Source organism: Zophobas morio, unplaced genomic scaffold (assembly GCF_036711695.1).
Source record: "Zophobas morio isolate AGI-343-1 ecotype UQ-CSIRO unplaced genomic scaffold, CSIRO_AGI_Zmor_V1 ptg000006l, whole genome shotgun sequence".
Lineage (NCBI taxonomy): Eukaryota > Metazoa > Arthropoda > Insecta > Coleoptera > Tenebrionidae > Zophobas > Zophobas morio.
In genome coordinates this window covers 11,526,150-11,552,616 of record NW_026972111.1, presented here as the reverse complement: position 1 = coordinate 11,552,616, position 26,467 = coordinate 11,526,150, and the positions used below count along the sequence as shown (strand labels likewise).

Genomic DNA, 26,467 nt, shown 5'->3' with positions numbered 1-26,467 from the left:
ATTCTTTTTATATTTCTAGACAAACAGTTTAATTTGCGGAAATCGAGGTGACTGGAATAACGTGACGGCGGAAGCTCCAAACAAAACACTACTCCCGGCGGCGGCGGCGTACTATACAATACCTTTTGTTCAACCAACTATACGTGAGAGAGCGGAGGCGGCGGGCGTACGTTGTGCGAGATATTTTTTTCACGAAGGTTAATTGAGGTAATTGGAAGGGTGGCAGCGCGAAGGCGGCGGAAGCAGAGGGGGTGTATTTTATCATGCGATGTTGGCCAATGACCTTTTAGGAATTGAGTTGTGTCTGTGTTTGTTACCTAGATATTAAAATCGATGAATGCATTAAAGACATCAAAGCGAGTTATTTTTAGCGCGCTTTCCAATGTTGACAAAAATGGAACGAAAGTGTGTGCTTTTTTTGTTGAAAGGGTAAAAAGACAAAAGGTTGATTGGGTTTTGTCGATGGCATAGAAAGAAAACAAGTTCAACTTTAACTTAGTATCTATGAAGTCATTATCTTGATTGTTGTGACGCAAATACGAGAGAGACGTCCAAACAAATAAATTATCTTCGCAAAAACTTGGCAAACAGGGGTTGTCTTTAGTTTTTTATGCTTCTTTAGAGGGAGTTTGTTGGGAATTATTAATGGCGCGAATGAGTGACGAGTTTATAAAAGTTCAGAACTGGAAGTGAACTGAGGCGGTAATTAAATTCGTTTTAACTTTTGAATTTAATTTCTGAAGTTGTTCTTAAGAATGTTCTTTGATTACATAATTGCCAAGTTTTAAATGCTCGTTATAGAAAATCAATTATTGAATTTTGTTGTCCACTTGAATATAGTTAAAAATTAAACGTTTTAATTAACTTTGAACTTTACTTTCCGAACGTAAATTAGGAGAGTATTGAAAGATAATTTAATCGAATTCTCTCCGTTTGTTGTTAGTCGGCGATTTTATTAAACAAACAATCTCCAAAACTACTGTCCTGATTATTATGACAGTTTAGGGTTGATTTAAGAAGATCGTGTAGTAAATATCGTTTGATATTTATAGTGTGATATTTTCTGAAATTTTGGCAACCAAAACCGCCTAAAATGCATTTGTTGAGACAGATAAATTTGCCTAATTTATGCAAAATGTGCCCCATATTCCTCTATAATACTCTATTTACGTCACTGCCGCGGTGAGGTAAATGTGTGGATAACTAGCCAAGGATTCATGCTGGTCAACGGTGCGGGAAAGCTGCATAATTACGTAACTATTGGAATGTTGAGGTTTTGTAAGCTCGAGACAACACCATATTAACATCACTAACCCGAACCGCAGTAAATTACTGGAATCCCAAGATAAATGTCTATTAGCGGTCCTCATAATCAAATATTAAATCAAGATAACGGTAGTTTTCGGCATTTGAATCTCACATTTGCATTTTTAATTGTTAACAACATAAACAGATTACACTATGTAGCCAGACACGATGTTAAGTACGATTTTTATTACTGGCTTAGTTTACACTGTTTTTGTTTGTCTCTTGCAGTTCGAAGAATTCGGATCACATATTTTCATTCGATAATCATATTTTATTAACGCTGAAACCGTCATGAATTATTTTAATCAGAGAGCGCAAAACCCTCATAACGTAGAAATTATTAATGTTGAAGTGATATGGGATCTTCTAGCGTCGGGAAACTTTCCATTATACAATAGTAAGAAAAGTTCCAATGGTTTTATCTCCTTTTAGTCTATTACAATGACTGGTCGTTTTTTATCAGCGGTTGAAGAGGAAGTTAAAACATCAGGTACTTTAGTGTAAATTGTTCCAACAATGAAGATTTTAATAGGGTGATAACTTTATAAAATCGAAATCATGCTTGAACCTTTTTAAGATGAACACTACTTTGGCTCTTATCCAAGCTAAAGGAGGCATAAAGCGGGTAACATGTAATAAATAAGGTGCTTCGTGTCATTTTTTATTATTAATATCGTCGTTTCGTAAAGAATTATTGTTTTGTACACTCATGGAAGATTGTTGCAATTTACAATAATTATATATTATTGGAAATATTAATTAGCTAGATATAAAATTATTGTCGCTATTTCTTTGAAACTGCTTTTAAAATAATAAGAACCAAAAATTTTAAATTGAACGAAAATAAATCAACGATTTGTGTATTTGTGCAGTTTTGCTTAACTGAGACTTTAGTATATTGTTTAAGAATGTTAAAAACTTAATCAAAAAGTCTGTCAGTGTTTTCAAGTCATTGTACCTAAGTTTATAGAAATATGATTTATTGCAAAAAAAGGTTAGGTAAGAACTGTTTCAGTCACAAATCCCAAGGTAATTGAAAACGTTAGAACAATAATCAAACAACACCCGACCCTTCGTTAAGACAAGTCAGAGAGTTGATGTTAGTTACTTCAGTTGTCAAAGTTCGAATGTTGCAAGAATTTAAACCCTCAGATTATCTGAAATGCTTGAATTTCTGTCGGTGGTTTGAGTAAAATATGAACGATGAGCTTCTAGATTTTACATAATATAGCAACGAGGCGTGGAATTATTTGGCTGATTTTATAAATTCTCAAAATACTGGGTAATTCTCGAATAAAGTCTGTTTTACTAATTGTGTTCATGCAACCCAAAATACATTCTCACAGAATACTTCACGAATTATATTTTTCAGTGGATTTTTTTAAATCATTGTTACGTATTTCTGTGAACTATCAAATTGATTAGTGAACAAAATGTTTATAAACAACGAAAAAACGGAGACAGAAGGGCTCCAAGCAGAAAAGTATTTCCTCTATTGGTACAAGAATTAGAAGAGTTTGATACTTTAAAATAGTTCAATTTTTTTTGGTCGGAAGTGTCTGAGAATTAACCCAAATTTTTGAAACTTTGTTTCTTCCTGAGTGTAAGCTAAGAAAGTATAGAAATCGAGTTCATCGGACGAATTGCTACTTTTATATTTTCTCGACGTTTCATGATCCCTAAACTACGAAAAAAGTTATCTCTTGTTTCTGTCTGTCTGTTTCTCTGTCGTCTGTATCATTTTTTATTAGACACGTAATCTCCGAAACTACTGGACCGATTGTTGATAAATTTTGTGCGTATGCTAGGAATATCATGTAATGGTAAAACGCTAACGAAAATTTAACCAGTCTTCCCCACCAATAGTTTGATAACGTAACTCAAAAAATTCTGTTTTGAAATGATTTAAATATTATACAATAATGTGTAGTAAACCAAAAGCTATAAGGTGATATGGCCATCTTAAAATTATCCCATTCTGTCGAAGTTAAGTTGTTTACAATAGAAAAGGTTTTAGGGTCGTAAATAACGTGTCCACTGCAGCTCGACCGGCTGTTGTCGTTTCGTTCAGGGGCGACTTTTACTAAATATCTAAATTTAAGCAAGAAATGTTTAGAAGACGATTTATTGCCAACCGGTAAGCTTAGTGCGAACCACAAAGGGGGGGTATTTATTTGCGGTCAACTACTTTCATGATGGTCATATAACCTTAGAGCTCTTGGAGTACTTTAGTTCTATCCTTGTGATGTACAAGTCCGCTTTGTGCGGCGGCCCTGTGTCATAGTATTATTAAAGGGTGGAATTATGATTGCACTGTATAAAGATCTTCATAATAGAGAAATGTTGTAGGTTTATTTTTGCCAGTGGCTATTCTAAGAGTGACGTTAAAATGAAATAGAAATTACCTTTCTAACAGAAAAGAGATTACTAATTTGATGCCTAAAATGGCGTTGCAAAAGTTTCTAGAAAAAAAAACACATAATTTGTAATAACTTTTCAGCTTTATTTTTAAAATATTTGAAAAAAACAACATTTTATTGTCCAGAAATGCATTAGTCAGAAATAATAAAAATAATAAAACGACGCAAAATCATTACCCCTGGAAACGAATTAACAATAATTGTTTCAAAAATATTATTTCTGGCGAGTTTTTTATCAATTAAAAATGTTCCGTTCGACATTATGTCAACAAGGACAAGTATGTCAGTTTCGACATGTGCAGCTTAAGACTAATAACAAAACACCGTTCTTGAGATTTGATCAATAAAAAAATTGGGTGAACCTTCTTTGAATTAATCATTAAAAAATATAGTTAATAAGAGTCATAGATTAAGATAAAAAAAGAAGCCACCCACTGAATCACTAGGGCTTCGAACTCGAGACCTTCGGGATTGAACACTGCTATGGTAATTAGACTGCTGCTTATGTTAACACAAAAGGTAATCAATGATCACACCATTTGGATTTTTTTCCGAAAATTTTGATGTCAAGGGGAAACACACAAAGCAATTCTTGGTAGGGATATTTACTCAAATTTTGGTAAATGTTTTATCATCTACATGATATTCCTAATATACAGGGTGATTCGACTTAAATGACGAATGTGATTTGCGGTTAGCGGCAAAACATATTATCCATTTATACTATAATTTCAAAAATATCACAACTCATCGAAATCTGTGGTTTTAAACATTTCAAAACAAAGTATCACTGTAACGTATTACACTTGAAATAAAAATTGATGGAAATAATTGTTGAAAAATGAGCCTCACGAATCCACCGTGGATTTTCTTGTGTGTATAGGTATAATGTAAATTGTATTTGTTGTTCATATTGCCATTTTTGGAAAATTTTGGGAACATTTAGCAACTGTTTCCGAAAAAATCGTCAAATGCTAATCTTCATGGAAAGCATGGAGGTCGAATGGTCATCCTACCCCCATGGTGGAAATCAATTTTTCGTAGTCCATGAACTAACTGCGTTTGATTTATAGCAATTTCTCTCGCAATTGCCCATTGTACCATGTGTTAAAACACTTCTCCGTTTACTCACAGGCCAGTCGTTTCGTAATTTCGTTTCAAATCTTGAAAATTGCATCTGTTGGATGTTTACGTTTAGGCTGTCTCTGAACGCAAAAATTTAGCGCTTTTAAAGAATTTTTATTGATTTGTGTATTGTTAAACGAATATCTACGAATACATTGGCATTTTTGCAAACAATTTTCAATTGGTCAAAATTGACAGTGACAAAGTGCAAACTTGGATTCATTATATTTTTTAAATTCTACTACGAATCAAGGAACAGAAGAAAAATGTATTTTGGGGTGCCTATCGAGTTAGGTCAAAACACTACATATAAAACTTGACAAAAATGGGTTTAGTAGTTTCGGAGAATATATGTCTAATATAAATTGACATAGACGATAGACAAACGATAATCAGACGGAAACGGGAGACCCCTTTTTTCGTACTTTAGGTCTCATGAAACGTTGAGAAAACACGAAAGTAGCAAGTCGTCCGATGGACTTATATATATAATACTTATAATACTTCCCTTCGCTTACGCCGGGAAAAATATTGCAATGGAATTTCCCTTGCCATTGAAGCATAATCGATTCAACAAGACCTGTTCGTTAGATAAATTATACAACTTGAATCTCCCTTTTTTTTATAATCCATTCAATGTTGGGATCCCGGAAACAGTAACAGACAGGAGGTCATTTAAATGAGTAACAAGTGACCTTATGGTCACTGAGTGTTTAAATAAATTTGAACTTTTATAAATTATAAAACAGGATTTGACATTGGCCAACATTATACAGGACTTTTATAAACGATTTTAAGGGCGTAGTTGGCCATGGATTATGCATCATTATGACAGTTTTCACTTGTCACATTAATGTCTAATGTCATTTGTAATCAGTCATTTAAAGTTGTCGTTTTTATTGTTTTAATGTTTTTGAAGTGCGATTTACAGTAATTCTCGTTGATCGAAGCTCAAAACAACAAAACAGTCATTTTCAGAACTCTTGGTGGTTGCGTATGAAAATTTTGTTTTTGTGCTAAGAAGCGAAGACTGTGAAAATGGTTTATTTTGTTGAACAAGACACTTTCATCGTTATGTCTTGTTATCGCAATGGGACTTCCTAAACGAAGAGGTTGTCTATTCTGTACCCGCTTGTAAGCAAGAATATCTGTCCAAATACCGTGATTTAATGATTCAAGAAACATCGTTAAAGGCCCACACTAGAGATATAATCAACAGATTTGTTCGAACTGGCAGTATAAACAAAGAGAAATCTCGCGTAAGACTTCATTTGAGGCAATCGTTGATGATTTGAGACGACTTGAATAGAATTGAACGATTGAACAACGGGTTCAAAGTATTGACGAAAGGATGTTACAGAACATTTTTGAAATTAAAAAAGAGTGAACATGTGCATTGCACAGAATGATGAACATTTTCAACATTTACTGGGATGTTTAACCGCAATAAATTTGTTTCTTTTTATCGTAATTAATTAGTTTTATTTTTTAAAAACATGTGCAGCGTTTAGACAACCAGTTATACACATGTGTGATCTTTGTCATGCGTCCTTGGGTACTTTGTACAGTTCTCCGTACAGTTCAATTTGAGAGGCGGCACGTTTACATGACCTACTGCGACCGTATAATCATTTGTAGAAATTCTGTATTTAATATAATAATAAAATCGATTGTAATGTAGAAAAATGTGTGGTGTGTATAACAATTTATATTTAATTTTAAATAATTTTTCTAGACATTGCTACCACTTAGGAACGTGAACTTTACACAATGGAATAATCTCATTATGAGCTATTCTCCATTTATTTTATTGCACACATTTCGAATACGGATGTATTTTGTTTTGAAAGTTCTGCCGAAACTTTTGTGACATACGTTGCTTAGCACTCCTTTGCCTGAAAATCATAAGAAACAGAAAATCGTAAGATAACTGTCAGATTTTCGACCACATTTTTTTTTCCTGTTTCCGCTTCGCCGTTTCCCCCTCGGCAATCCTACTCGTTAATAGACAATTTTTATTTTACCAGATTCGGATTATTCCAAAATATTTCCTATTTTGTTTTATCAGGAAAGACAGAAAAATTAATTTGACATTTTTGGTACGAGAAGAAACGTTCTTTATTATTTTGTGGTTCACAGAACACTGCCAATCCCATTTTAAAAAAGAAATGAAAAGCCCCATGACATTTCGTTCACGGTATATACTCATGATACCAAATACTAGTTTCCTAATACACTGCCAGACAAAAAAATCCGGACACTTAACTTTTTTGTGATTACTTGCAATTGGTCGAACTTTTGTAAAAAAAATCCAAAAAGCAAAACATTAATATATTCATTAACAGAAAGCATAACTTTATTCTAAAACATGTGGAAACAGAAAAAAAGTAGGAAAAGGTATAACATTAACATAAGCGTAAAGTTACAAATATTCGAGTGTCCGGATTTTTTTGTCTGGCAGTGTATATTTAAAACTTTTCTGTTTACTGTGCTCTACAGACCCGACTGATCATCCTCGATTCTTTGCTTTAATCTTTCCAATACCTGATCTCCTCGTTGTTTTGTTTACATGCGCCGCTTATGTTTACATAAACCTATAAGACACAAGATTTTATGTCTTTGTTTTGATCTAAAATCCGACCTAGACGTGATTGTGTTTTCTCAAGGAAAACGACATTAGCCCCTCATTTAACTGCGAACCGAATTCTGAACATTATTACACACCAATCAGATCAAACGCTCTAGTTCTAACTCTCTCCCCTTTGACTTCACTTCCATGCACCCTATTTAGCCTGAAACGAAATTCGCCGTACCTTTGACGAAAAATCAATTTCTCCATTAAAACAAGAAAAAAATCTTTGTATAATACCCTACTGCGAGCCCCTTTACCGCGCGTACAATACGCCGCCGTCGAAATAAACCCAAGTCGTCGCCCCCACCTTCCTTCGATTAACCTGTCCTCGTTGCCATAATTGCCCCATCCCCGAGCCCCCGTGAATGCAAACCAGCAAGAAAAAAACAAACATCGGCTGGATGTGCAAGCAAATTGAAAATATCGCACACACGACACGCAACCCGCGCATGCCCGCTGTAGCGATTGTTGCCTATCGAGCGGCAGGCTGCAGTGTACGGTGAGCGTCGCGACGTCCGCGTCGTCGCTGCTTTTTCGCGGACGGTGGGCGTACCGTGGCAATGTGCACGACAATACAGCCATCCGTCTCACACGCACCCTACATCCGAGATATTTCTGTCGCCCTCTTGGCGCCCGCTCTGTGCCAAATTTAAGCCCCCTTGTCCCACTGTCTCTTTTCTACTCGACTTTTTTTACAGGTAATTTTGACGTGCGAGTGCGGCCTGATGGACAATTAATGTCACTATTAATTCCGGGAGTTGTGAGTGCGATTATGTATTTATTCTTGCCAACTTTTAGTTCATTCTATGGAAGAAATACTGCATTGAAACGGCGATTTATGACCCGATTTGAACGCCAGACGAAACGCTTTTGCAATTCTTGTAATGTTATTTTATATATTCAAATAATATTGGAGTGATTATTTAAAATAATTTGTTCTCGAATCACACGAACGTGAAATTACATGCAAATTTTGTATGTTACTGGCAATCGTTATTTAAGTTAGTACATATATTATAGTTTAAAGTTCAAAGATCGCTGAATTATAAATTATTTTGACACACTACAATTTCCTCATTCATATTTTTTAAACGTTAAATTGTTTTTTCTTTGGTTTCATCGTGATATTTAAAGCTACTCGAAGAATTGACGTTTAAGGTGGCTTAAAATACAACATTCCAATTATTTCTTTAAATCGTATTTAAAAAAGTATTTACTATTTTTACATAAAGGTTTTTCATTATCCAAGGTAGTATTAATAGTATTTTAAAAGACTAATTGTGCCGAATGTTTAATACACGTTTTTCAGGTGTTCATAGCATACGAAAATGTAAAATTTCAGTTGGCACCGTGTCAGGGTCTGTCTTTTAAATGTCTAAAAATAGTAATGCAGAAATTGCTTATTTCCGTTCTGCAGTACTCATACGAATTGCTCTGGTAGTAAACAAATCATATTATATCAACACAACAAAACTCCAAAAATTTTGGTAAAATATTGATCATCTAAAAAAACCTGTTGACCTTTACTGAAAAATAGATTTCAAAATACAAAAATGTATATTTTTACTTTCCGAGAATCGAGTCCATAGGGCGACTAGTTACCTTCATATTTTCTCGATGGGTCATGACCTCTAGAACACGAAAACATAGTTCTCCCGTTTCCGTCTGTCTGTCTGTGAGCCGTCCGTGTGCATTTTTGTTTAATCATTCCCACCAACAGTGTGATCACTTCATCTCAAAATTGTACCTAGTAAGTGTAAATTGTTTAAAATAATATATACTCCCACACTGTAGTTTATGAATACGTGTTGAGCTTGTACACACCTAAGCTTTTTGGAAAAAGAATCAAAACCGTTTAACAACATTTTGCAGTTTAATTTTGAATCTGGTTAGCAGATGTTTTAAAGTTATCGTAAACACGGTAAATTTTTAACCAAAATATATCTATTTATCCCTGTGTCTCAAAAAATTTATGACATCATCTCAAAATTCACGGAGTAAATCCTATCGAAAATGTGCAAAATATGATGAGTCGATACTTGTGATTTACCATTGCCTTCATATTATTAGAATTGCTTATACACGATGACTCAGAAAAAATAATTAATGAATTAAATCAGGAACTGCAAAATCGAATGCTTTGAAATCTTGCAGTCGTTTCAAGGTTGTCGTAAGCATGGTAAATTTTTAATCGAAATATATATCTGTCTAACCACCCTATCCCCTTTTTTTGATCAGATAAAATAAATTTAATAAAATTGATCACTCTCTAATTTTTTATTGATCAAATTAAGAACTGGTCACCCGATTTTAACGAAAATGTGAGAATTAGCATGTTTTTATTTAATAATGATTAAATAATAATTATAATAATAATACTATTCAGAACATGTTGTTCGATTGTGGCTTAATTAATAATTTTAATTCTCTATTTTGAGGCAACAAAACTCATTCAAATCAAATTCGTTTCTACGTGACATTCTTCCGATGTATAAAACATAAATACTTCAAGTTGTTATTACTGCTGAGAAACTCTTGTCACTCATTAAGTGTAAGCTATAGTAATCAAGTCCATCGGGCGACTTGGTATTTTTATATGTTCTCGACTCCTAGACAGCGCCGTAGCTGGGGAGGCCAGGGAAGACTGAGCTTCCCTTAAAGAATTTCTTGCCTCCACTAGACCTAGAAAAGCCATAATTAACTAAATGTGAATTACAACCTCGAAAATGAAAATAAAAGTCAATGTTTTATTTAGTAAGCGAAGGTCGAAGCAATAGAAAAACGTGCACCGGTAGAGAATGTCGTTTAGTTTAGTTGCTCTGTTTCACTCTCACGTGTGCAACTCCACACGCGTTATCGCTATTTGTTTTAAATTACGAGGAGTAAGCTTGTCGGTTGAATTTCACCTCTGCTACTACACATGGTGAACGTAATTAAATTGTATCGTTATTTTATTCATTCAATCAAGATTCAAGAACGACTCACTCTATTTTACCGAAAATTTGGGAATACAGTACTGTTATTATTAGTATTACACTCATTTATCAAAACTGCTATACATGTCCTTGCAAAAAGTGTTGATGACTTCATCACAAAATTTTGTAATGTAAAAAGTTACTTGAACCAAACGTATAGTACGCTTCTTTACCTTTACTTGAACATTACGTACATCGTTTTATTTCAATTTATCAGGGTTATCACAAAAAATAAAATTGGCAAAATCAAATCTTGTAATTTTTCGAAAGCGAGAAGAGAGAGAGAGAGAGAGAGGGAGAAAGAGAGAGAGAGGGAGAAAGAGAGAGAGAGAGGAAGAGGTGGTGAAACTTGTAACAAGTCAAAATCAAACCCAAACAAGTTCTGCAGAGTCGACAGTTGAACTTTTTGCGCAGGAATAAGGTTATGAATCGATAATGGTCGAAGGAAATATAAGATTAGACTTGGGATGGGTAAAGAAAACCCGAAAATGAGCGATAGTGAAGAATATGTATTAGACAGAAGATTCTGCTAAAAGGAGGAGAAAAATAAATAACAAAGCGGAAGGGTTTGAATATAAAAAGACCGTCAGAACACCGGCAAAGATAACAACGAGCGAAGATAAGCTAGACTTATTAATGATGGAAATGATAGCAGAAATAAAAAGGGACATGGAAGAGATACTATTAGAAAATCGTCAACTCCAAGAAGAAATAGATGTGTTGAAAGAAGAAAATGAAAATCTGAGGAAACTGAAGCATAAATACCGATAATCAAAAAATACATGGCAAAACAGGAAAAAAGTTAGATAGGTTAGAGAGGAAAAAAAGGAAAATAATTAGTGTTAACGGGAATAAAGATAGACAACAACGATCTCAAAGTTTTGAGAGGACTAGTAAAGAATTTTGTAAGGGAAAATTTAAGACTTGAAGTGGATATTAAGAAAGCAGGAAAACTGGGAGAGAAAACATGTTTGATAGAATTAAGAAATCCGGAAGACCAAGAAAAAATGGAAACACAGTTAGAGTGGGATATACGAAATTGATAATAAATGGGGTAGAGTGGAAATGGAATAGAGGAAAGAAGGGTTTGCAAAAATCTGATCCAAGAAACTGAGGGAATACTATGATGTCAGACCTTTGGATGCTGACAGTGCAATGAATAGGTACATGAAAAAGAAAATGAGTAGAGAAAATAAAGTATATAAGGCAAAGAAGTTTCAGTTTACTTACAGAAAATTTAAAGGTGAAATCACGGAATGTGTGGGGTACGTTTGAATAAGGTCTGTTAGAGAATTTAGTCGATAATGTAAAAAATATGGTTTCGATCTTGCTGCAGTACTAGAAACAAAACAGGAAGGGCAGGAATTTATTATTTTATGTGGAAGTGAAAACATAATGTTGGGAACGGGGTTTATTATTAGTAAAGATTTTATGAAAACCGTAATAGATAGATTGTGTTACAAGAGTAAGAGGTAAGTACCAGAAAATCATGCTTATAAACATTCATGCAACAACTAAGGAAATAAATCTTTAAGACAAAGAAGATTTCTATACCAGATTATATAATATATACCATGAACTACCAAAATATTGATGATTTTAGGTAATGCTAATGCAAAAATTGGGAAAGAGGACGTGGATAAACCGATAATAAGAAGTTATAAGCACATGTGTACAAATGAGAACGGGACAATGTTAATAGATTTAGCAAAACAAAAACTGCCACACAAAAAACCCGGACACTTGAATATTTGTAACTTAACCCTAATATTTAGTGCATTTATTAGAAAACCTTATATTAGAGTAGAACTGAATGAGAAAAAAAAAAAACAAGTGACCACTGCACTGACGTCTTAAAAGGTTCCTAAGAAAAATTAATGTAAATATGAAGGCGTCTAAAAGTTCGAATTTATAAGACCATAATAAGACTAATCCTTAGTTATTAGAGTGAAGTATAAACACTGACAGGAGCAGAACAAAATATGCTAAGAGTCTGAGAAAGAAAAATTACTAAAAGTTTTTATCGTTTTACACTTGAAAAAGATTAAAATATCGCGTTTTATCTGACATCCCCGTTGCATTTTTTCTTCTCATTCTATGTAATTACCATTTCTTCATTAGTCGTTGTTGACATTTAGTGTTTTATAGCTTCTCATCGGCATTATATCTTCTTTTTTTTGTTCATTTACTATTATAATTTTGTTTCCACATGGTTTCTCTTAACAAACTGAAAGGTTTTTTATTTTCATTAATGTCCACATGTTTCCTAGTTAGTAGATATTTTTTTCCAATATTAATTAATTTTGGCTTCGTACTCCAATGTTCGGACAAGTTACCCCATCAAATTTTCTATAATTTCCCTTGAGAAATTTTTTCATGCTCTATACGAGCCCTAACAACTAAATGTTCGGACACGTATTCTTTTATACAAAAAAATGTAATTTGTCGTTTCCACCAGTTCATAATTCCCCAACCCTTTAGCTGACATGCATCCCCACACCATTATTCCTTTAGGAAACTTTACAGTTCGTTTTAAACAGTCTTTATTGAACGCTTCACTTTTTGATCTTATCACTCTTCTCCGCAAATCTCCCACGCACACATCAAATGTTGACTCGTCACTAAAAATGACCTTTGACCAATCTTCCATGGTCCATGCCAGCTTAGACTTTGCCCAGTTGTACCTATTTTTCTTTTGATTTGCCGTTATTAAAGGTTTTTCTTTGGCCTGTAACGGCACGGTGGAAAATGTAAACCAAAAACTTAAAAATTACCTTATGAAAACTTAATCCTGACTTGTGAATCCATTTCCTACAACATTCTCGTGACAGCTTATGCCCTATTTCATCCGTCCATTGTGCTGTTATGTCCCGCAATGTGTTTCTTCGATTTTTTTTACAAAGTTTTACAAGGAGCCTTTGACTTCTTTCTGAAACTAATTTCGGTCTTCCTGAACTTTTTCCTTTAACGTCTAGTCCACCAGTTTCGCGATAATGTGAGATTATATCCGCTACAGTGGACTTTGCTAAATTCAGTTCGTCACTAATTTCCCGAATTTTTTTACCTTGGCAATACTTCTTTACAATAAGTGCACGTAATGATTTTTCAAGTGGACGTCCACGAACCATTTTGTTAAAGAATATATATATTTTTCTATGGAGCTTACAACACAGTTAGGTAAAGCAGGAAGAGGAGAATGATATTTATTAACAACTAAACAATTCACACCGCCTACTTAGTGAAAATTAATTTTTTTATTTATTTGTCCGAATAATTAGTTGCCAAAGTGTATTCACTTTTTCTGAAAAATCCACAATCATATTTGAATTAAAATTCTATGTAAAGTAAAACATTCAACTTTTTTATTAAAAACTATTCTTTGAAATCTTAGCTTCCTATTTTTATGTGATTTGATAATAAAAATCAAAAATTAATTCATAAAGAGTGGTTTTTGAACGCTCCGGTTAGTTTGTCCGAACATTTAGTTGTTAGGGCTCGTATATAACTGAGTATTGTGCAAAAAGTTTCATTCATTTTGTGTTTTTCATTTACATTTGATATTCATACCTCTCTTCGTCAACGTTTCGTTTTCGTCATTCATACCATAATCTAGTTTATTGTTTGGTAATTATTTCCGTTTATTTTTTCTGCAGCTATGTACTATTTCTATGGTAACTTTTTTAAAAGTTTCTTACCTCGTTTCGTGTAACTACTGCCCTTTTATTTCAACTTTGAATCCACACGCTTCAATAATAATTTCAAGTAAACAATCTTGTCGCAGAATCAGCACGTGTGATATTCGATTCCTCTAATTTTCCCTTTATTTTATACTAGCTTTTCGCCCGCGGCTTCGCTCGCGTAGACGATTCGTTGTGTTGAAGAGCATTAATACAAAGTTTCGAGTAAAACTCGACATAAAAATATTTTTCTTCATATAAACTTTGTCACCCCCTTTCATCTTGTTAGGGGTGGAATCTCGAAAAAAATCTGAAATACGTATTTCATTATTTGTGTTGAAGAGTATTAATCCAAATCCAAGCTGCACGTAAAAATTTACAGTAGAAATATTTTCCCATACAAACTTCGTCACCACTGTTCACCCCCTTGGGGCTTGAATCTCGGAAAATGCTTAAATACGTGTTTCATTACTTGTGTTGGAGACAATTAATGTCAAGTTTCACGTAAAAATTTCAGTTTACAATAGAAGTATTCCTACCCAAATTTAGTCACCATGTTTCACCCCTTAGGGGTTGAATCTGGAAAAATACTTAAATACGTGTTCTATTATTTGGGCTGAAGAGCATTCACATCAAGTTTTAAGTAAACATCACCATAAAAATATTGTTCTCATACAAACTTAGCCACACCCATTTTTACCCCTTAGGGGTTGAATCTCCGAAAATGTTTAAATACGTGTTTCATTATTTGTGTTCAAGAGCATTAATAAATAATTTATAATCAAGTTTCACGTAAAAATTTAAATTTACAATAGAAATACATTTCCTATACAAACTTAACCAGTAGTTTTCACCCCCTTAGGGGTTGAATCTCGGAAAATGTTCAAATGCGTGTTTCATTACTTGTGTTGAAGAGCATTATTACCAAGTTTCAAGTAAAAATGTAAATATACAAGACAAATACTTTCCCATACAAATTTAGCCTCCACATTTCACCCCCTTAGGGGTTGAATTTTAGAAAATGCTTAAACACCGGTTTCATTATTTGTGTTGAAGAACATTAATACCAAGTTTCACGTAAAACTTTCAGTTTATAGTAGAAATATTGTTCCTATACAAACTTAGTCGCCTAAACTTAGACACCACTTTTCACCCCCTTTGGGGTCGAATCTCCGAAAATGCTTAAATACGTGTTTCGTTATTTGTGTTGAAGAGCATTAATACCGAGTTTTAAATAAACATCACCTCAAAATTTATAATAGAAATATTTTTCGCATACAAAATTAGCCACCACTTTTCACCCCCTTAGGGGTTGGATCGCGGAAAATGTTTAAATACGGGTTTCATTATTTGTGTCGAAGAGCATTAGTACTAAGTTTCATCCGAAAATGCTTAAATACGTATTTCCTTATTTGTACTGAAGAGAATTAAAATGTAGTAGGTTTCAGGTAACGATGTAAATTTACAGTAGATGTATCGGTCCTATACAAATTTTATCACTCCTTTTTAACCCCCTTAGGGGATGAATTTCGAGAAATCCCTTCTTAAACGATGCCTGCAGCATAAAATGAACATTCTTTCCAAATTTCAACTTTCTAGCATTAGCCTTTTGGGCTGGACGTTGATAGGTCAGTCGGGACATTGCCTTTTATATATAAAGAAGATTATCGTTTTTCACGTTGGTCAGATATTACTATTTGTCACAATTATTTTCTTTCTTTTTAGCCATTAGTTCGATCATTTATTATTAAATCCATTTCTTTTTTTTTGAGGAGTTCTTCAATTTTTGTATGTTTAGCGCAATAAACTTTAAAGATTATTAGTGAAATTCGTCATTGAGTTCAAGTATAGGAGGTTTAGCTAATTAAACGTGAGTTGTTCCAACGTTCACTGCGATCATAAAACAGGATATTTGACAGCATATTGTATCAAAACAAGAAAATTACAACATGATGACCTTAAATATAAGAAATTTCTCATTCTGTTGATACCTATGTTTAGCTCAATTAGCTTAAAATAATGTGGGTTTGCTTTAACAACTTTGCTAATATCAACGAGAATTTTTGTAAAGTAGGGTCGGTAGCTGCTGCTTCCATTATTGAAGAAAGAAATCTGGAAATGATTCGTGTTGAAAATACTGCCACACATTATCAAACTCGCTAAAAAGGTATACGACCTTACATGTTAATTTCAATTTGCAGAATAAACCACGAACCTTGACACACCTTTTGGCGTTATTTGTCTTTAGCAGGTCAGATTTGATATTTTTATGACATCTAAACGCAAATATGTGGGTTCCAAAAACGGAAGGTCAGTGCATTATACGTATGTTCATATCTGAAGTCAATAAATGTATAAACTTTGTTTGGAAGGAATACACACTTCATTCATTTTTATGACTTATGCAAGCGTGAATTGTGGCAAAAGTCGTCCTTTGACACTGGACGAGGAAGCTGCTTTATCATCGTTCGTTGCTTAAACAAGGAATCAGAAAAACAACTAAAAATTAAATACTAGACGATGATTTTTGTTTCAGAGCAGTATTTAGTGAAGCAGTTATTTATAAATATCTGAAGTAATTTAGAAAATGAAGAGTAATAGAATAGAACTTTCCATCCTCATTTGTAAACAATTACCTTTTTTCTACAAGCCTGTTAATTTAATGCTATAATAGTATATAGCTGACTGATAAACATGGCAAATGGGGTGTGGTTTTCAAACCTTAATTAAATTCGTTGAATATTGTGCTTATTTAGTAAAGTTTGTGACTCACGTAGGGCGAACACGCGATTTTTTTAACTTCAGGATTACGTTTCAGTTTTACATTAGATACGCTTTTGCACTGATGTTTATTAAAATAGTGTTTCTGATGTTTTCTTCGAAAAAAAAGTTTTATAAGCATGTTGTGGAACTATTCTAAAAATTAGGGCATTTTTTTGGAAGAGTGTGGTTCGTTACATAATTTATTCACTAGTGATAGATGCTTCTTCGGCAGGCCTTGGAGAGGATCGATGAAGGCGCACACGTAAGATTCCAATATTTTAATCAGTTGGGTTTTTTTTGTGAGATAACGACTATGTCAACACGACTCGTGTCGATTACATCGGCTTAAAAAATTGGACTTCTTTTTTGCGTTATCTGTTCCCATATTTTGCTTGCTTTATTTCTGCGATTTTGTTAAGAAATGTTGCGAATTTGCAAATATAAATATTTATGTTATATTTATTATAACCTGAATATAATAATTTTATTAGGATAATAACGTTATAGAGTGCTTTCTTCGGAGCACGCAGATGTTCTTAAAAACACAATTAATATGTAATGTAACATTCTGTTGAATTTTCTACTTTTAAAAAATATTTCGAAGATGAACACGTGAAACATGAAAACAATTTTTTTGTGTAGCTGAAGCACTTTATTTTTTGGTGGCAGTATGGAAAATATGTATGTAATATTTAGAGCAGAAGTTATTGGACGAAGAAAAATAGTTTGATTAGGGAAATCGTGAAAAAAAGCATAATAAAAAAATTATCTAAATTCTAAATGTGCTTGCCTGCTAAACTATTTCGTTTGCATGTCATCGTTACGATCAAAATAGATACCAAGTTTAAGCTATGTTGTCAAAGCTGATAGTTCAAGGTTTCATTTATCAACGAATCTCAATTTTTTATGATTATTGGTTTTGCAGTTTTTTGTTTTACGTGTTATTTTTAGTTTATAAATTTTGTTACACTTAAATATGTCAGAAAACTGAAGTTAATGAAGACAGATATTACATGGAAGATATAGACATTTTTTGTAGAACAAGTGTACACAGCGATTTTTAACTTAAAAACAGTACCTACATTTACGACAAAAATATCTGTGTAATTAGCGTGTGAAAGGCTACTATGTAATTTTTTATTTCGTGCTGTCTAATATCTCTTTGTTTACGTCCTTACTTAAGTTATTAACTTATTAATCCAGTATGAGACAGGGGTGGCTCGAGGTATAAGGTATACGTTACCTCAGACGGAGTGCTTGGAAATAATTCAATTACAAGTAATTCCAATTCCTTTTCAAGTAATGATTGATTGTAATGCATTACTTTTAACCCAAATACTCAAAAATATTGTTTCGTTTTTCTCTACGAATCGTTTATCTGTCCTGCTGGGATTATTATACCTGGTTCGTCTCCACAAAGAGAAGATTAACCCAGTAGGGAGTTAAAATTTAAAACGAGTTTAGCACAGAATTTGTTAAGGTAACCATAATAAATATACGCTCTTCATCATTTTAAGGGTGAGCTAAAGCATATTCCAGCATAGAGAAATACAAACATATAAATTCCTGCCCAAGTTTTTACCGAAAGTATACGTCCGATTGTAATAAACTTCACACCGTTGAAATGAGCGTAAAAAATCCTACCCAGACTGTTTTTTCGTTTTTTAAATTTTATTGTCAAAAAAAAAACTACAACGCGTTAAAATTGTGATTTGTAGATTTAGAAACATTTTTCAAATTTTCTTTAGGCAATCAAACTCCCTTAGATGAAGATCTGATAAAAACACATTTTGACAATTTTTTAAAGAATAAAAGGAGACAATTACGAGTAGATCTGAATCAAAGTGCTCCATGTTTTAGAGGTATAGGTACATGTTTATAAAATATTGAACAATTGCATCTAGCGCCACAGTGGAAAGGATGTTTAGATTGTTTAGTATTAGTGCGGATCTTTTTAAGACAAAGATAAAAAATATAGTCCTCTTGCGTGAAGTATTTACCTATTTGTTTATTAGTATTGTTACTGAATAATGAGTAATTGTAACGCATTACTTTTTAAAAGTTGTTTTGATAACCACCGAAAAACATTTTCTTGTAGATTTTGTCTTGAAGAAGTTATTTTCGGCTTTATTTGTACTAAAATTAGAAGAATTTCAATTTGTCCAAAATTGATAAAATGAAAAATGACAATTTTCAAAATTTTTAGAAATGTTTATTTTCAAACCTAATTTAAGTCAATTTTTTCTTGGTCTGGCACCATCAAGATTTTATGTTTTTGGAATCAGCTCATTAAAATGTGTTTCTATAAATGTTTAAGAATTTTTTTTTAAATTTCATTTTTCAATTCCTTTCCTGTGAAATTTTTTGACGGCTTTTCGGATGGCTTTCTGAAATTGGTTAGACATTTTTTGTTGGTTTCGACTTGAAGAGGTTATTTTCAGCTTCTTTTCTTTTAAATTCGGACAATTTTTTCACAATCGATGAAATGAGAAATGACAATTTTCGAGATATTTAAAAAATTTAATTTTCAAACTAAATTTTAGGGGAGATTTTGAAAATCTTTCCGGAACATCAATGTTTCTCGATTCGGCTCGTTAAAATATATTTCCCAGAATTTTTGAGAATTTTTAGGCAACTTTTCAACAATTTCAATATTTTAATTTTCCATCAATTTTTTGACCGCTTTTTGGACACCTTTTGAAAATCATCGAAACACATTTTCTTGTAGATTTCGCTTTGAAGAAGTTATTTTTGGCTTCATTTCTTGTAAAATTCGGACAATTTGTCCAAAATTTTTAGGACATTTTTCAATTTTTTTTTAATAACTTCCCTATGAATTTTTTGACAGATTTTCGGGCAGCTGTTCTAAAATGTGTTAGACAGTTTCATTTCAAACCAAACATAAGCGGATTTTTTAAAAATCTTCATCCGGAAACATCAACAGTTTATGTTTCTCGAATCAGTTCGCTAAAATGTATTTGTCAAAATTTTTTGAGAATTTTAGGCAATTTAGGCAAAATTGTTCCAATCACTGCTCAGATGACGCAACTGAATTGCCTTCTTCTACGGCATTATCAAATACGAAGAAACGTCAGATCGTATATTCTTCACTTTTGTGGACCAGACTTGCTTTAAATGTCGCAAAGCCGAAACCTTGAAAATTCAATTACATCGAATATACTTAAGATAGACAGGAAGACACTACTTAGGGTCCTTAACGAATGGACGCTCAATTTTGATAATTGGCAGCCTAGCGACGTAATATATTTTGACTTTCAAAAAGCATTATTTGCTAAAATATCAATAATATGTCTTTTATTTATACGTATGTTGTTGTAATTAGAATGGTACAGTGTGAGAGCTTTGTTACTGGAGTGGATGGATTCATTCTTCAACAAACGTAGTTTCTGGGTCAAAATTGGAGATTTAAGTGAAAGTGAATCAGTGCTAAGCGGAGTGCTACAGGGATCCGTAGTGGGGACTCTCTTATTGAAGTATATGTAGCTGATTTATGGATGATGCTATTAAATAAAGACAACAGGTACCAGAATTTTCCATCAAGAAGTTTTTTAAAGTACATCAAGAGTGTCGCACACGAGGTCATTCCGTAAAACTTCAGAACAGCCTTTTAAAACTACTGCGACTTTTCCTTAAATTGGACAACTAAAATCATCTACTGGAGTTTGTAGTCTATGAAATTATTAGTATACTAGTTGGAGGATAAAATAAGGCTCGCCTTCTGCTCGAAATCTTGTATTAATAATAATATGTAGTCATGCTCACATAAATCCCGTGCAACCTCACTTTTACGTTGTGTCAAAATTAGTATAAGATCAGTAGCATGGACAGAAATTCCGATTGTCATCTGTACGGGATTTGTGTGAGTGTGACTGTACATTAGTGTACATGCACTATTTTTTATTAAACACCCTATAACACATATTGAAAGGATTTTGTCATTTTTTTTGGGGTAGAAGAAATCGATAATAGACACCACAGGGAAGATATTCGTGGCCAAGGGTTAGTGCACACCTACCGACTAAAACTCCTCCCTGCAGCCGGCATTTGTCCTGGGGCTCTCGCATTACTGGGATTGGGGACAATGCCTGCGGTTTCTTCACTTGGTACCGTGGTTAACTTACTCTCCTGTCTGTTAGGTCTTCGAATACTCCTCACTTTTAAGAGCAGCTTGGACCCATTCCCTTTGTTAAGGTGCTTACATCTGTTTAGGGTTTGCTCCCTTATGTGTTTGAGATTAGGGCAGTCAAACAAAGTGTGTTCCGGGGAATCTTCTTTAACGCAATACCAGCAGTTTGGATTTTCTTTCTTCCCTATTTTGTACACATACCTCCCAAATATTCTATCTTTCGTGTGTGTCTGCGTTGTGTAATAGTCTGTTTCTTCTCATTAACGGTTCCATGCCTTTATGTTCTAAATAAACGTGTTGGTCCATCCTTCATATCCTTGCCACTGGGTTTGCCATTTATGGTATAGTTCGTCTCTTAAGGCTTCTTTCTTTTATCCCCTTGTACGGTACACCTCTGTTCTTTCCAGTATTAATAGCCCGATAGGCGGCATTGATGCTATTGCCAATGCCGCATGTTTGGCTACCGTACGGTATGCCGAGCAGACTCTGAGTGGCATTCTTTTCTGGACCCTTCTTACCTTATCATCCTTGTACCTCTCATGTTTTACAGCTTTTGGCTAAACTGGGCATCCAAATAGCATCATTGACTTAATCATTGTGTTTACGCTCACCCTTCGTGAAACCCTAGCACCCCCGATGTTTGACATCAGCTTGTCCAGCTTGTTTACTGTTTTTCCACCTTCTTTGTCATTTTATTGACGTGCTCTATAATCCTAAAGTCTGGGTCAAACGTTATTCCCAAGTAGTGCAGCGTTTTCTGCGTAACAACCGTTCCAACATGGAATTTAAAATCAGTCATCTTCCTTCTTTTGCAGAGCAGTACTGCCTCAGTTTTATCGTATGTGAATCGCAAGAGTGGAAGAGCGACCTTGAGTTAACGACACAAAATTATAGAAAAACAACACATGGTAAATATCTTCAAAAACACAAACATATCAATCGGTACGCACGTCGCTTTGAGAGGTATGTCCGAGTAAAACAAAAACGTTCCAAAATTGGAGTCATGGAACACATAAGACATAACACAAAATTAGCATAAAATGTCCTTTCCCTCTTCGCATTCACGAAGATATTTACTTCACTGATAATTTTCAAAGGAAAACATTAAATCGTGAATCTTGCCAATTACTATTTTAAAAATCCCAATGAGAATCTAGTAACTTTAAATAATGTTTAAGTTACAAAAACCATCCATCTCCTTACACCTTACGCAGTTTAAAAATTATACAATATATATTATATCCCTCACTTGCATAAAATTGTTAATTTCTTTGTTACTATCCAAGAAAATGAAATGTATAATTTCGAGAAATCGCGTGAAGTAAAATAACAATTCTTGTCCCTTTAACATTCCGAATGGGTTATAAAAAACCCGGGTAGAGGGTCGGCAATGCCAGTTCATACAGACGACGTAAGGTTTAGCCCTTTGGGCACAAGTAATTTCAAACACATGTGACTTCGACATATTGTAGATCTGCATCCTCTCTCACTAACACTGTTTGAATGAATCTAAATCTAGAGTGGGCAACGAAAGCTCCCCAGTCTACAAAGAAGAAGGAAATCTTTCAGGAAGACGCCAGTTTTTATCGGAACATAAATCGTTGTTTTGATAGCCTCTGGGCCACACTTGGTTATCGCGGCTATGATTTCCGGAGGCACTCCGTCAGGTCCTGCGGCTTTTTTCTTCTTTACCCTGCTCTCCGAGAAGGAAATTTGCCCGAAAGAGAATACTTGTGCTGGTGTATCTCCGAAATCTTCGAATGTCCATCTAGGGGCTTCCCGGTTGAGAAATAGTTGTCTGGCCTGTTTCCACGTGCGGTTCTTTGTCCTCTGGAATTGTTTCCCCCATGATCACCCGCTTTTGGATGATTGTTCTTAATTTTTTCTTGATTGCGTGGCAGTCCTGTGCCAGCTTGTTTTATTCTTCCAAATCGTTCTTTCTTCTAGTTCTAATAAATTTTCTTCGTGCTATATTCTCTTCTGCAATTTGCAATTTCTTCAATCCATTAGTAGTTAGGTATATGGTGCGTACTTTCTGACCATCATTTGTTAAATGTTAGATTACTCTCTTCTATAAATAGATGAGGTGAATTTGTCCGCCACACCGGCAACTCTGTCGGTAGCTGTATCTACCCTCATCAATTGTTTAAAATTCGCCAAGAAATCTGTGATATTTCTCTCTTCGATTTTCCAACACCAAAATCGCTTAGTCAGTCGGACTGCATCAGGATGTGTTAATGCTAAATTGAATGTTATATTCGGATGGTCGCTCAGGTTTTCCTCTGACGATACTTCCAATCCAGACATTAGGTGTGCCCTTTTTCGTCAGTTAAAGTCACGTCTATGCGTGATAACGTGCTACCTCTTCTAAATGGGGGTTCCCTGTGTAATGTTTTGGACCACTAGTCTTTCTGATGCTATCCAGTCAACCATCCATTTTCTCTTCTTGTTTTCAATGATGGACCTGTTCTGACCTGACCTGACCCGACCTGACCTGACTCAACCTGACCTGACCTGACCTCTCTATTGTATCAAATAAACAAATTTTAAACATTTCTGTGAATAAATAAAAACTAAAAAGTTGGGTTGACGCAGCCATTTTGTCGGGGCTATTTTGACAAGTCACATCATTTCTGATATTACTATTACCAGTAGTCTTTTCCAATCATTAGGAAAAATTTGAGCCTTCAGCGACGGTTAAATAAGTAACTTAAGAGTTCAGTTAAAATACCACGACAGTCCTGGGCTATTTAATGTGGGAACTAATTTCCACCAAAAGTAAAGTGATGAAAGTGATGTATACATATATCTACTCTGAAAATATTTTGTAAAATTTGACGCAATATCTTAAGGCTGGGAGAGTTCTATCCCTTCCAACGTGAGAAAACCGTGTATTTGTATTTCGCCACTTTTAGCACGTATAAAGTCCCAAAATTTCTGCATGATCGACTTACATTATCTACATTATCGTTAGATATAGTTGCGATTAGGTAGCAATTTTGTCATTTCTCATAATCTGTTAAATTCATCTTTATAATGGATAACCTTGTATGTACGTAAGAATCAAAAACGCCATATTAACATCATCACTCATCAGGCAGGCTATACAGTAAAAACCAACCTAGAGTACGGAACTGGAAAACTTGCTTTCCAAAAATTGTAATAAATTACCATTCTGTACCGTTTTTGAAGAATTTTGTTAAAAACATATAATACACGCATGTGCATTAAAAAAAAGAACTTACTGTCGTGAATATTTACGATGTAGGATTTAATTTTCCAGAACAGAAGTAATAGTGCAGTTTTTCGGTTTCCTTCGTTTCAGAATCTCTACAAAATGTTCATTCCCTTCCTTAATTATTCTAGTCATTATTCCTTCTACAGACTCTTCGAGATATTTTTTAGACACTGATTAACTTTTCCATTCATGGAGCTTCAACGGCAACAAATCGATACTAGCATTTGTAAGCTGCCAATGTACGTGGGAAACAATGTCTCGTGTACATCTTAGGACTACTCAATTTAAAGTATTGAGTAATATTTTTGATGTGCCTCCGATGGTCTGGATTTGACCCCCTGAGAAATATATGTTGGAACCCAATATTTCCTGCATATACTCGTCGTCAAATAATGTATTATGAAACGTCTCCAAAAATTGTTCACCGCCCACCTCTACGATGCCTTTATTTTCACGTTTCATAACAACTCTGAAAGGGAGTTATTAACTTTTAATTTAATTTTGTCGTACTGCTTTGAGGTTTCTGTTAAAATCGAAATTTCATCATATTCCCTAATAACGTCTTCTGAGACCTGTATCTTGTCATGCACGTAACTGTTCTTGATTAATCTGGTTTCGAACTAGATAAATATTGTGGCCGACTAATTAACTAATTACCTAACGCTATTAGTATTTCTAACTCAATACGGCCATGTAGCCCTCCCAGAGCGTCGAAGATTAGCATCCTCTATTTTTTCATAGTTATTAATTTTCTTTGAATTCCACAGGCACCGACTATTTTTTGAATTATAATAAAACTGATTGTTTTTCAACCTCTCAAAAGCATCTAGTGCTATTTTACAATTATCATGTATATTTATTTTTGTTAGCAATTAAGTACTGCATAATAGTGATGCGGGAAGTTTATAGACACTCGGCATTTTATAGTTTCGTCTGCACTTCTGGACACATTTTTATAGCATCTATGTATTTTTCACACATCTGTTCCACGCTATAAAGTGCAGAACGTCGTAATTTGTCGAGGAGTGCTTATCAAGTAAACGAAGAATGAAAATTCACGTTACACACCCACTGACGAGAACAAACTGTCATTAGTAAATCAATATAAATTTTGTGTGCAACTTCGTTTGCGAAACGTTTTTACTGCTCTCGAATGATTTTTAACTCGATTAGCGCCCCTTCACAAAATTTCATTCTCGTGCATTAGCTACACAAATAACTGTTAAAAGATAAAGATTGATTGAGCGGCAGATTCATGATGACAATTTTCAGGGAAAAGTAAAGATTATAATGTGTTTATATGAATGAAAATTTGTTTGATTAATTGGTTTTGACAAAATTAATGATAAAACAAATTTAAAAATATTAGCACAACTTCCACAAAAAAGCTAGGTCTTGAGTGCAATGTCTAATATGTTCGTACCTGTCGTTTTCGTTACGACGTTTAGATCAGACAGTTGACGTTAGTTTTTACAATTGTTAAAGAATTTTGAAAAAAAAAAATGGAAATATTGTTTATAGGGCTACTGGATGATGAACAACTGTAGCGAGGATATTTTCGGCAAGATGGTGTTACGGCCCAACAATCACATAAGAATACTGTTATTGAAGATTTTCAGTCTATATCACATCAACGTTTAATTAATGTTTTTTTAAAATATAAAAAAAAAATCGCATCTGCTCACAACATGGTGGAAGACATTTGAACAATTTTTGAAACTTTTAGGCAACCAACTCAACAGCAAACTAATAAGCAAAATATTTAAAACAACAATATGGTGTAAATAAAGACAAACAGTTTACTTTTCTAAAGGGCTTTTTGACTGAAATTCATTTGAGTAACTCTGTATAATCCGTAACTTGTCTTTCTTAAGTTTTTTTGTTTCTGTTACTTTAAAATCAGTTTTCATTGCTGAAATTTTTAATTTACAGATAACTAAACAAAATGCCTCAAGGGCCAATGTCAAGTCCCCTCATGAAGCCCTTCGTGGTGTTGGCCCTTCCCGGCATGTACCTCTTCTACAAATACAACCAATACAAGCGTCGACGGAAGGAAAACGCCAAACGTCGGCTAACCGAGCGCGAACTCCAGCACCTCAACAACAAAATCGTAAGTACGCTCAATCTCACCGTACATATTTTTTTTTGCACAGGAACGTGTACATCTCGTGAGACCGGCCGG

General features: G+C 34.0%; 1 protein-coding gene across 3 annotated transcripts in view; it reads left to right on the top strand.

Annotated features, from left to right (window-relative positions):
* The first annotated feature begins 7,998 nt into the window (after window positions 1-7,998).
* The window catches only part of LOC135123614 (uncharacterized), a 132,688-nt gene continuing 114,219 nt past the window's right edge, over window positions 7,999-26,467 (top strand). Inside the window, exons 1-3 of one of the 3 annotated variants that reach the window (XM_064048423.1) lie at window positions 7,999-8,183; window positions 17,112-17,162; window positions 26,218-26,395. In XM_064048423.1, the coding sequence (XP_063904493.1) occupies window positions 26,231-26,395 (165 nt within the window). In that variant the 5' untranslated portion in view covers window positions 7,999-8,183; window positions 17,112-17,162; window positions 26,218-26,230. Of the gene's footprint in view, window positions 8,184-9,060; window positions 9,236-17,111; window positions 17,163-26,217; window positions 26,396-26,467 lie in introns of all 3 variants that reach the window. The other 2 variants (XM_064048424.1, XM_064048421.1) reach the window with 2 other exon arrangements.